Source organism: Cucumis melo, chromosome 1 (assembly GCF_025177605.1).
Source record: "Cucumis melo cultivar AY chromosome 1, USDA_Cmelo_AY_1.0, whole genome shotgun sequence".
NCBI lineage: Eukaryota > Viridiplantae > Streptophyta > Magnoliopsida > Cucurbitales > Cucurbitaceae > Cucumis > Cucumis melo.
Window position 1 is genome coordinate 20,391,597 of NC_066857.1, and position 12,670 is coordinate 20,404,266.

General features: G+C 36.4%; 2 protein-coding genes across 4 annotated transcripts; both read left to right on the forward strand.

Moving 5' to 3' along the window:
* Positions 1–458: 458 nt before the first annotated feature.
* Positions 459–8,435, forward strand: LOC103489633 (uncharacterized). 3 transcript variants are annotated; one of them, XM_008448875.3, is made up of 8 exons: positions 459–1,439; positions 1,902–1,961; positions 2,047–2,295; positions 6,518–6,594; positions 6,833–6,909; positions 7,212–7,344; positions 7,441–7,653; positions 7,785–8,206. In XM_008448875.3, the coding sequence occupies exons 1-7, from the start codon at positions 977–979 to the stop codon at positions 7,591–7,593; spliced, it is 1,212 nt and encodes a 403-aa protein (XP_008447097.1). In that variant the 5' UTR covers positions 459–976; the 3' UTR covers positions 7,594–7,653; positions 7,785–8,206. The 3 variants fall into 3 exon arrangements, with proteins under 3 accessions (XP_008447097.1, XP_008447096.1, XP_008447098.1); XM_008448874.3 differs by having other exon boundaries at positions 461–1,439; positions 7,778–8,435; XM_008448876.3 differs by having other exon boundaries at positions 1,319–1,439; positions 1,574–1,961; positions 7,778–8,435.
* A 149-nt stretch (positions 8,436–8,584) lies between these two features.
* LOC103489634 (pterocarpan synthase 1) lies at positions 8,585–9,522 on the forward strand. The gene has a single exon (XM_008448877.3). It carries the CDS (start codon positions 8,799–8,801, stop codon positions 9,342–9,344), a length of 546 nt encoding a protein of 181 aa, XP_008447099.1. The 5' UTR covers positions 8,585–8,798; the 3' UTR covers positions 9,345–9,522.
* Positions 9,523–12,670: the final 3,148 nt, after the last annotated feature.

A 12,670-nucleotide genomic window follows, 5' to 3' on the forward strand; every position in this document is an offset into this window, starting at 1 on the left:
TCTGTCTACACAGTGAAGTATACGGTTGAAGAGGGAAGGCAGAAACCAAAGCAAGTCAAATGAAAAGTTGTGGCCTTTGTTGATGCTCTTTTTCTTCTACAAAGAAATTGTAGCACATCATTTAGTTTTATGCTCCCAGGCCAAGCCCCACCACCACCACCACAAAAGTAGCCATCTTTTTACACCACACATCACCTTGGACAGCCTAAAGAAAGCTTTATTTATTTTATCTATCAAATGGAGACATAATATTTTGAAGTACAATATATAGAAATTTGTGCATCACAGATTGTATCAAAATCGGTGGCAAGATCTAAAATTTTTGTTGACAGGAACTTCGGAACTGAATCTAAAGAGAATTGAGAGACTATGTTTATCAATATTAGTTATATATAATGAGGGACTCAATCTATATTAAATCCTATCACGATGTAGATATTGTTTATAGGGAAAACATTAGTTTAGGCTACGTATATTTAGGAAGTAGTGGTCTTTTCGAGATGAAAGTGCATGAGCTATTCCTGGAAAGATCGGCGGTCCACATTCGTGTTGGGTCGACCTACTGATTGAGACATGTGAAAAGCTCTCATTATTACCTCATATCAGGAACAAAAGGAGATATATGGAGTCGGTTCAGAGATCAGGGTTATCATTTATCAACAAAATGAACAGAAGCAGCAATTATCCATTTTGAACAACTGCAGTGCACAACACTACTATACGATTACTATACATGCTTCAAAGTCAAATTAATACAGATCACATTGCAAGCTGAGTAATATGATGAACATTTGAGTTTGGCTGCTCAAAATCCCAGATTTTCATTTCCATGGCCTTGCTTTCACCATGCTTTCTGTTATGTAATTGAGACCTTTCCGTAAAAAGTTTTATTTTATTTATTTTGTAGTTGGGTGTAGATCCACGTAAATTTTCCGATTCCAAAATTTCCTTTGCAATTCTGGACGTATTCCTTCTCATGGCTATCCTTAGTCCTCCCAAACTCCTAATTTCATCTTCTCTTCTCCAATCCCAACTTTTTCATTACCCAATTCCCTTCCATTTTCAGCAAAAAAACCCTAATGGAATCAATAAACATTTCCATTTACAACGCCATCACTACCAGCGTCTCCTCCCTCTGTCTAGAGCTCTTCGCGAATGGCAAGATTATGAAGAAGCAGTGAAGCGCAAGGATCTCGCTGAAGCTCTTAGGTTTCTCGAATCATTTGACAGAGACAGCGCAATCGAACCCATTAACGATTCGGCACCCGCTGGTTCAGCACCGTCTGCTATTGGGAATCTGCGGTTGTCTGGGTGGGAGAGGGACTGGGAGGTATTAGACACTTGTTTGAATGCCGATGATATGAAGCTTGTTGCCAATGCTTATAGGTTTCTCAAGGATAGAGGATTTTTGCCCAATTTTGGAAAATGCAGGAACATTGGTACACCCCTTTCACTGTCTCCACCATGTGAATTTATTTCATTAGTTTTGAAGTTTTTTCGCCTTGTTCTCTGTTGATATCCAATTGGGAAATTTTAGTTTACCTCCCATCTGTCAATTTTGAATTTTGTGAAGATGGTCCTGGGTGAAGAATGCAAGCAGCGTGAAACCACTTACCCGTTCGGCATCCATCAATCTTTTTAGCTCATATCTACATGTTGTATTGAATGGGGCTTTACTTTATTGTTGATTTTCAGTGCCCATTTTACCTGATGATTTGTTTATGTTGAATTTCCTTGAGGCGCTAAATTTTTGTGAAGTTATGGCCTAATATAATTTATCGACGTTTAAAAACTATAAAAAACGAGGGTTGTCAAATTTATTATTGTTCAACTTTATCCACCAGTTCTATGCTACTCATTTGAGAGCATGGTTCATACTGATGAACTAAGCGTACCTGCAGTTTTGGAGGGTCAAAGAGATGTCACGCCGTCTGTGTTGGAGTCGACTACTGGATTAGAAGGTGATTCGAGGCTTTCAGATGGATTTATTATTCATATTCCAGTTATTGCTCACTTTTCTTTTCTTGGCCTCCTGTGTTCTTCCAGTGTCCAAGTTGTCCCCAAAGAAGTGGGGTCTTTCAGGCAGCTCTCGTTATGCTTTGATTGCTTTTCTTGGTGGAACATCATTTCTGCTTTCGCAGGACATAGATATTAGGCCAAATCTTTTGGCTTTGTTGGGGCTAGCATTTTTGGATTCTATCCTCCTTGGTGGCACTTGTCTAGCGCAAATCTCAAGCTATTGGCCACCATATAGGCGTCGAATCCTTGTACACGAAGCTGGACATCTACTGACTGGTATGCTCTAGTAGTATTGAATCATGTAGTGTGGTGATATCTACTAATTGTTCACATGCTATTTACGTGGAATGGTACTTTATTCAATTATGTGAGAATGGCTGCTGAGTATTAATAGAGGTTCATGGTGTATAACCAAAGTCTAATATTTTCTTTTGAATGAAATCTTGCCTCTCAATGTGAGAGAAGATATTTTTTTGACAGTTATCTTGTTGATGGCTCGGCTATCAACACATATTCTCCAACTGTCATCTTTCTTTGGAGTCAATAGGGCTGGGACTGCACAAGGGCTTATATTTGGCTGAATATGTCCCTTTTTTAGTAGTTCTTCAACGTGTTTGTGCAAGATTTCATATTCTTTTGGACTCATCCTGTAGTGAGGCTCTTCCTTGATGCTTGGAAACTGGTTCAATAAATCTTGCACTTTCGGTGGTATAAGTTTGGAGTAATTAGTGGAAGGATGACCTGCAACAACAAAGTCTAAAATATCAGATTCTCTATCTTTTATAAAGTTCTTTCCACTTACAGTGATGAAGAGATAACTACTTGACTTCTTTGGATTGACTCCTTCATTTTTCTTGCCAAGGGGCATTAGGGCAATCTTCTTGTTTATCCACTGGAATTCATATGTATTCTCCCTTCCTCTATGGTTTGCTTGAACGTCATACTGCCACAGCCTCCCAAGCAAGGTATGGCAAACATCCATATCTAAAACATCACACACCATTTGATCTTTAAATCTTCCTCCAATTGACAAAGGAACCGAGCAAATTTCATTAATCTGAGTATCTCCACCTTTCTTGATCCATCCAATCTTATAGGGATTGGAATGAGGCTCTATTTTTAGTTTAAGGGCAGGAACTAGCTTCTTAGAAACAAAATTCTCACTGCTGTCAGTGTCATTAATCATGTTGCATACCTTACTTTGAATGGTGCAACGGGTCTTGGAAAGGCTATGCCTTTGCTGGTGGGTGTTGTCATTTTTGGTGCAATCAGTACTCTTTGAAGTAAACAAGAAAATCTTTCCCCTTCGTCCGGCTCAAGAATCTCTTCATCTTGATTAAAGTCTCCTTCTTGTTCTTCAACAAGGTCTTCATCTTCTTCTAGGATGGCTACGGTCTTTCCTTTAGGTCAAGAGTTAGAAAGATGGCCAGTTTGTCCACTACAGAAGCATAGAAGCATTTACTCAGATTAGGCCTTTGATACATGTTCTCTGTTTGTTTCTTGGGAATTTCTTCAATCTTCTTCCCATTTAGATCACTTGTCTTGTCTTTCTCTTGCTCTTTAGTGGACTGGGTAAGAGAAGAGTGTGCAGCAGTAGCTTTGTTGCCAATATTGACATTCCACAGGCCTCTTCTTGTATTCTTTCTTGAGCTTAATTCATTAATCTCCTCTACAGATTCTGCATAAGTGATGACATCAGAAAGGGTTCATTAATCTCCTCTACAGATTCTGGAAGGGTTAGAAAAGGCTGAAGTTTTACCTTTTCTTTGATATCAAACCTTGATCCTCCAACAAATCGAGCAATGAGGTGTTATGCATTCTCCATCAAATTGTTCTAGCCCCTAATCGGTGCCTCGATGGAACTTCTCTATGTAATCAACTATAGTTCTGGTTCCTTGCCGGCAGTTTTGGTTTTGGTTATAGAGGGTTTGTTTATAGTTGGGTGGAAGGGAACCGGCTTTCATCAACTTTTTCATTTTCTCCCAAGAAGGAATAGGTCTTTTACCATTTCTCCTCCTATTGACTTTAGTTTGCTTCCACCAAGTTGAAGCTCCAGCTTTCAGCTTCAAAGCCACTAAGGGTCCGTTTGGTAACGTTCTTGTTCCGTTTCTATTTCCATTTTTTAAGAAACAGAGGTGTTTGATAATGTTCCTTGTTTCTCGTTCTAAAAAAAGTAGAAACGTTTCTCATTTTATAAGGAATTATTGGGAACAAAAAGAAAGTAGTTTCTTTTGTTCCGTTTCTCATTTCCTTTTTCTCAATTTATTTCTATTTGTTTCCTTTTCCTTTTTCTTAATTATTTTTATTTGTTTCCTTTCATTTTTCTCAATTATTTTTATTGGTTTTTTTCTTTTTCTCAATTATTTTTATTTCTTTTTTTTCCTTTTTCTCAATTATTTTTATTGGTTTCCTTTTTTTTCTCAATTATTTTTTTTGTTCATTTTCCTTTTTTCAATTATTTTTATTGGTTCATTTTCCTTTTTTCAATTATTTTTATTGGTTTCCTTTTCATTTTTTTCAATTATTTTTATTGGTTTTCTTTTCGTTTTTCTCAATTATTTTTATTGGTTTCCTTTTCGTTTTTTTCAATTATTTTTATTTGTTTCCTTTTCATTTTTCTCAATTATTTTTATTGGTTTCCTTTTCCTTTTTATTAATTTTTTTTATTGGTTTCCTTTTCCTTTTTATTAATTTTTTTTATTGGTTTCCTTTTCCTCTTATCTCCATCGTCTTCCTCAAATAATCATCGTCTTCCTCTTTCACTCATCGTTTTCCTTTGCACACCGTCTTCCTCTTTCACTCATCGTTTTCCTTTGCACACCGTCTTCCTCTTTCACTCATCGTTTTCCTTTGCACACCGTCTTCCTCTTTCACTCATCGTTTTCCTTTGCACACCGTCTTCCTCTTTCACTCATCGTTTTCCTTTGCACACCGTCTTCCTCTTCACCTCTCATCGTCTTCCTCGACAACCCAAACTCTTCCTCTTCACTGGATTGTTCCTCTTCGTCGGATCCATAGTTTTCGTCTTCCTCTTTGTTCGAATTTGGGTTTTCGTTGTGAGTTTTTCTCTAAAACATCATAGGTAGTAGAGTTAAGGTTAAATTTTGTTTTGTTTCTTTCAATTCTGAATATTGAATTACTCTAGAATTAATATTAAATTCTAGATGTCACGAAATAACGATGGGGTTGTTGAAATTGATGGATTAAGAAGTGAGTCGACATCATCTAAGAGAAATGGCGCGAATGAGAGATGATATTGCCATTCAAATTTGGCAACATTTGAAGGATAAATACAATTTTATGTTTATGTTATTATTTTTATTCGTGCATTGATACTTCTTTGTGTTAAATGAATAAACTTTGATAATTTTATTTTTTATGTTTGGTGGATAGACCTATATTTTTGTTTAATGTTTAATTGAAGCATATGTGAAAAATAAAAAATAAATCTAGAAGAAAATCTGTAAACAAGAAACAGTTATCAAACACATTTTTTTTGTTTTTGTTTCTTTTTTTTCAAGAAACAAGAAATAGAAACAGTTATCGAACGCATTACTATTTCTTCTTCTAAAAAAAGAAGAAACAGGGAACAAGAAACAAGAAACCGAGAATAGGAACGTTACCAAACGGGCCCTAAATGCACCTTTTTTGCCTGAAGTGTTTTCATGTAATTAAAAAAAGAAATCAGTATTTTGAGCCAATCAAGAAAAATCTCTATGTTTCTCTTACGACCATAGATTCATAGCTAGGCAAGTCTATCTTCATTTTATATTTGGCCGGCTCCCTTCTTCTATCATCAAAACGTGGCTGGAATCTTCTATTGTGGTCATTGACTACCCTTTCTTGAGGTTCATCACAGTAAAGCTCCATTCTCGAGGTTCTTGGTATTAATCTTGGATTCTTGGAGCGAGTTCTTGATAATCTTGAATTGGTCTTCTCCTTTCTTGCTTTTCAAACCTTCTTTCTTGATCATTCTGCCCCACTCTCTGAAGTCCATCCCCTCTAATGCCTCGCTGCCCCACTCTTGAACAAATTCTTTGTGATCTTCATGCACTATTTGAGGAGGTGCTAAGGTTTCTAGCCATTATTTCTTGAAGTGTAGTTTCAATTCTCTCCAGATGCTTCCACGGACAACAAGCGACGCGAGGAGCTTCTTGGAGAGAGGACGGAAATTATATCAGTCTTGGTTTTGAGCAGGATGCTTTGCCGCCGCCGGATTTACTAGTCGGACAGCCATGGACCCAAGACCTTTATGGTGCTTTGATACCAATTGGTGTGTAACCAAAATCTGATCTTTTCTTTTGAATGAAATCTTGCCTCTCAATGTGAGAGAAGATGTTTATTTATTGAGGAAAAGGTATTACAAGTTTGTTATGTAGTAACTAACTAAGCAGTTACAACTATTATAACAGAAAGCTAAAACAGTAAACTAGTAAACAGTAGGTAAGCAGTAGGTTTAAGCTACCTGATTTACATCAGCTCATCTAACCTATTGCAGCTTACCTCATGGGCTGCCCGATCCGTGGAGTGATTTTGGATCCGATTGTTGCTATGCAAATGGGGATACAAGGACAGGTAAACAATCCCTTTCATATCTATTTCAAACTAAGGTCTTGAAATGATGATAACTGAAAATGATTTGAATGAGGTACTAATGTAGGTACTCAATAAGATAAACTTACAATACTTCAGATGAAGTTGTCACTGTGATAAAAAGGATAAGCAATGGGATAATAGTAGTGGTGGACTGGGATGGCTAAATATGGAGTATTTGATTCTGTATTGATGAGTCTTTTTATTCTGAATTTAATAGGCAGGTACCCAGTTTTGGGATGAAAAAATGGCAAGCAACCTTGCTGAAGGACGTTTGGATGGTACTTCCTTTGACAGGTGATCATGATAAATGGTCGTCCTCTTTTGAAAAGGATTCAGTCTATTTTTCTATTATTTTTCCTATAGTAGTACTATAAATCCTAAAAAGAGCCTAAGTAGCAATATATATGTTGCATTCAGCTTCCTGAGCCTTTTAAGGCTTCAAAAGGTTTGTGATCTACAAAATAATGAAAGATATAGGACAGTTCTTTGCAATGTTTTCTGATTAAGAGTGATCATATGAATGGACTAAATTTTATGCTTGAAACTCTCTATATGATAACTAACTTGGCGATCCCCTGGGTCATGACTGTGGTCAGGTACTGCATGGTCCTTTTTGCTGGCATTGCTGCTGAGGCTCTTGTTTATGGTGAAGCAGAGGGTGGAGAGAATGATGAAAATTTGTTTAGAAGTATTTGCATTCTTTTGCAACCCCCATTGTCTGTTGCGCAGGTTCTCATTCTAATGTGCTTGAGTTGATACATTCTTCTAAGGTGCACAGATATGTTGACCACCTTTCTGACTTATGCTGGTGTTTTCACTTTGTAGATGTCAAATCAAGCGAGGTGGGCTGTTCTACAATCTTACAACCTGCTGAAGTGGCACAAACATGCACACCAAGTAGCTGTCAAAGCTATGGAAAGTGGAAGCAGTCTCAGTGTTGTAATTAGGAGAATTGAGGATGCATTGTCGACAAATTGATGAAGAATTGAAATGCAGTCCTACATATTTGTTTCATTCCTCTTTTTTACCTCCTTGCAGGTAATGTCTCTATGAGATAGCTTTATTTGGTTTTCTTTTTTTCCTTTTTCTTTGCGTTTTAGTTGATTACAGCATATGGTAAAAAAAAATAGAAGTTGATTCAACCTGATCTGAACTTTATCAGGATGCAGGAGATAGCAATCTTATACATTTACGAATGGTGTGTATAACAATTCGTGGGGGCCAGTCTTTCCGTTGGTCACTTTGGCTGCCTGCCATTTGCATGCTTAGTGCTTTCGAGGATAAATGTGTTTGGTGCCCCCGTTTTGAATCTTTGGAAAAAGGTGACGCTGGAAGGCTGGATGTATGCATTAAAGAGTTGAAGAAACAAACTTGGCTCAGCTGAGTCTTTTGTTTTTAGATGGTTGGCACCTGTACCTTCACTTCTCAAGCAGTTTCAAGTGGATCCAATTGCCTAGACGTTCCTGCCTGGTCTCTCTCTCACACGAGTCTTGCACACAAACAATTCTTGAGACTGACGTTTCCTGTCAGTTTTCTATTCCATGTCCTGAACTTAGTTGATAATTTTAAATAAAACATAGATTTTCTACCATTTACGAGCCTCTAATTTGCCTTGGCTGTTAGTTGCAATTTGCACTTTTTGCTGTGCAGATCAGTAGCCTTGTTTGTTTCAGAATGGACAGTTCCTTTCTTGTGAATGAAAGGCCATCTTTCTTTTTTTCTTTTTCTTTTTTTCCTTTTCTTTTTTTTTTTTAATTTTTAATTTTTTATGTATAGGGATGGCCATCTTAAAGCAGCATACTTCATCCATTTTCTTTCAAGGATTGTCTAAATGCCTATAAATGCATTTTCATGGTTTTCTGTGCAGGAGGGACACATCTAAGTTATAAACTCATGTTGCAGCATAACCAGGATTGACTGAAAGTCAATGAATTTAATAGTGGATTTGTTATGTAGGGAGCACCGAATCCTTTTAGATGATTGACCTTTACAAGAGGCAATTTCTTGAAATAGTCACCGTCAAGAACTCAATGTATTGGGGGCGATGGATTAGGTACTAAAGCTTAAGATTGAATTAGTTGACCTAAACTTTTAAACAGGGTGGACGAGCTATATGTATCAATTGGCTACTTCATTATCAATACATAAATGTACTTTTTCTTAAGAAGGTCTTTCAATGCGTGATGAAGAATAGGATTATATTCTGCGCTGCAATCTGCTTGGCCTTCCTAGCTGTTATTCTCCTGGCAGTGCTCTCGCCAGTATCTCACAAAAAGCAGGCCAAGCACGACAGAAAGCCCCAGTGGACAGACTTATCCCTCTATATCCAACGACCACGTTCTAAAGCAAATGCCAGACCTAACAATATGCAGCCTGTAACAGTACCAGATTCTGGAGTTTTTTTCTTCCGACGAATGCTCACTAAGGGGCCTGAGAACACTTCCCAAATTGTTGGAAACGCTCAAGGTATCATCATCCCTAGCGAACAATTTGCTCGCTCGTCATTCAATATCATCTATTTGAGTTTTGACACACCTGAATATTCGGGGAGTTTGGGTGTCCATGCCAAACATATTGGGCATGAGAATAGAGAAGAAATGACAGTGGTTGGGGGGACAGGCTCCTTTGCTTTTGCACAAGGCGTAGCTATTTTTCTTCAGACAGAGAGGCAGACATTGAATACCGATACATCTTATCATCTAAAGCTTCAACTTCAATTCCCCAAATGATAATGATAGTTCTAAGTAGTCCCACATGCTGCTTCGTTGTTTGATGATTTGTAATAAAGCACAATTTTGTGTACCACTGAGGAAGCATCCTCCGCATTCCAGTTGTAAAAACTGAGTAAGATATACATTGTTGTTCGAATAAAGACTAATGAAACTTGAGATGCCATTTATCTTTTTAGCTTCTTGTTGCAATCTGCTTTCAGTTATGCCATGAAGTTACTGATTTCCCAATTCGTTTCTTTTTAGTTGGAATGTTGATTTGGCAACATATTCTCTTAGTCCCTTGTTGTTTTAGTTTACTTTTGTTTGGAACACATCATGAAAATTATTCCTCTAGATTGATCCATCATAACGAACAACATTAAAACCAATTCTTGTAGTACTTGGAATTTTTAACTGTGCAGTAGACGACAATTATCGATGAGTTATATGCTGACCCTGGCAATCTAAAAAAAATAATAATAATATTGAACTATGAATCATACACATTATCTCGTGAGCAATCTGGAACATTATGTTCTTGGCACTTATAAAGGACTTGATTAATTTGAAGTCTAAGTTATATTCTACTATTGCTGCTGCCAAATTTCACCTACATTACTAGAAAGTAACACTTTTATTTGAAGCATGCAAAATTAAATCAGTTTATTATTTACCGTTTGCCTAACCTTATATTTGGAAAGTGCAACAAGAAACAATATTCTGAAAATAAGAAAAGACAAATGGATAACATGAATTGAGAGAAGTTAGAACCTTCACATAAGCATTGCCCTTTTCATGACAAATTATTCAATAAAGTTGCTACATCTACAGCATAGTTACCTCCTAAAAATCCACGATTAAAAGCTCTACCGTCAAGTTTCTCTCTCACATCAAATAAACCATTTGCAAAGAAAAAATTCATAAAAGTAACCTGAATGATAAAACTTTTCTATCACTCATCCATTTCTAAAAACTTTATTACAACTAACATTTTAGCTACGTGAATTTACATTCTTATCCTTATCTATTCATCTGAACGTTACGTTTCCTTTCTCTCTCCAAACAACTTCTTTAATGCACCAAAATTTTACAAATTTTACACATTATCGTAAGCTATTAAGAGATTTATTATCATCCACTTAATATCATATGATCGTTTAGATAACATTCAACAATCAACTAATGTTTACTATACGATTGCTTAGTCTCAAGTGCACGATCACAAAGTATTTATTAAATGATCACTTAGTAGTAAGTGTCTGATCGTTTACTCAAGTACATGATCGCATAGTAAATAATTCATTGGTCGTTTAGTTCCTTCGTTTATTAATACATGAATGACTAAATAACATGTGAATATCCTTTTCACCCCTGTAATATAAAATAAGGATGAATCTCAATTGTCTCTTACCCCCTTTTCATTCACTTTCTCTCTCCTCTTATGCTTCTCTCAACGCTCATCTCACTTTTGCACTTTTTGTATTCCCTTGGAACTTCAAAGGTATTTTCATCGACCTAAGCTTTCATGTACTTTAAATGTTCATCGGAAAGAAATATCCTCACGTTAAACGATCTAAAATAAATGTCCTCATCCTAAGTGATCTCTTGACCCATAATAAACGATCTATATTAACCCATGATAAACGATCTCTTAATTTTTATTCAACAATCGCTTAGCAATGATTGATGGATCGTTTGGTCTAGGTCAAAATATCGTTTAGGTTTGCTGAAAGATTGTTTAGATAGTTTAACTGATCGGTTAGACAATTTACCAATAACTAGATGATTTGTTTAGTTTGTTTTAAATGACTGTGTAGTGTACCTAAATGATTCTAACACTTTTTTTTTATAGACTATGGACCTCTTAGTGATGCACGTGCACAAGAAGATATACTCCCGATCTGATCTACGTGTGTACGAGGTTACAACCTTGGATTCGTCATTATGGGTTAGTTATTATAAATCATTTGTATTCTGATTATATTTTATGTTATACTTTTTGTTGTTGAAGGATGCAATTCAAAGTGACGAAATGATTGCTTCTTGACAAATAACGATGGGGTGGTGATGGAAGATGGTACCACGATCGTCTGGACGAACCATATTGCCCATATCGTCCTATGAGATCGTCATTACTTCAAGGATTGTGTTCTTGGGAACCACTAGGATTACAAAGAGTAGGTGGATGTGGACTTCATGTGTGGGCCAGTCAACATTAGACAACATTTTGGTTGATGGTTGCGACTAACGTGTGACATTGCAAGATCATGGTGTTCGACTCTATGCCAAACTACGTTGATCAAGCCATTGTTGATGACATTATTCAGACTGTGGCATGATGCATCCCCTCACTCCTTATAGCGGTATGACTTGACAATTCAACAACACAATTCAACTATGACCCATGGCCAATAAAGCGATCTAAAGAGACGTTGCAACATGGGAAGTCCTTGGATAGATTGTGGTACTTTCCGTGCAAAGTTTGTTGAATGTCTTGTATCTAGCACAATTTCAAATTGTCTAAACCAGGAAAATATAAAAATTGTTCAACTAACAATATGCATATGAATTTTGGGCTAATAAATATTATCGGTAATGTAAATATTTTTTGTTTTTATAAGATACGATAACCAACGGTGATTGCCTAATAAAGCATTAACTATAAGCAAACAAGTATGCTTACACGTTTGCTTGTTATGTCCCCTCATGTCATATTTAGAACACTTGTGTATTTGTTTGTACATCCTCTCTATTGATGGTACTCGAGCCTTTTGGCGTCAACTAATGCTCGGTACCTTTTTTGGTGGAAGGATTGAAAGAAATTTTTATCGTCCCATTGTTGATAGAAGATCATTCGATGCTCACGGATAAATGTCAGTTAAGAATAAATGTTACGTGGAATGTTCATGAAAGATGAATCAAAGAAATTAACTGGAGAGAGAAAAAGGAAATAAGTTAAGTTGTGTGAAGTTGAATAAATAAAAGTAAGAATGCAAATTCAGCTGGCAAAAAAGGTTGTTGTTGCTGTGATAAAGCTTTTAGAGATGAGTTAGTGATAAAAATATTTTTACTAATTCCATTAAGTCGAATTTAACCTACTTGACTCCAAGATTCCAAGCTGATGGGGATGACTCATTCTGAAAGCAAGTGTGGATATGGTGGGCTTTATATTGAAGTAGTTGGGTGTGGCAACGTGCATTAGTTGATGAGAACAGAAGCATTTGAAAGGAGAAAAGGGAAATAGATTTGTTTCTGTTTTTGTTTTTTTTTTTTTAAAATCAGAAGTGCTTCTATATTTGCTTTTCTTAGAAGCTAAAAAAAAAAGGAAGTTCATATTATATATA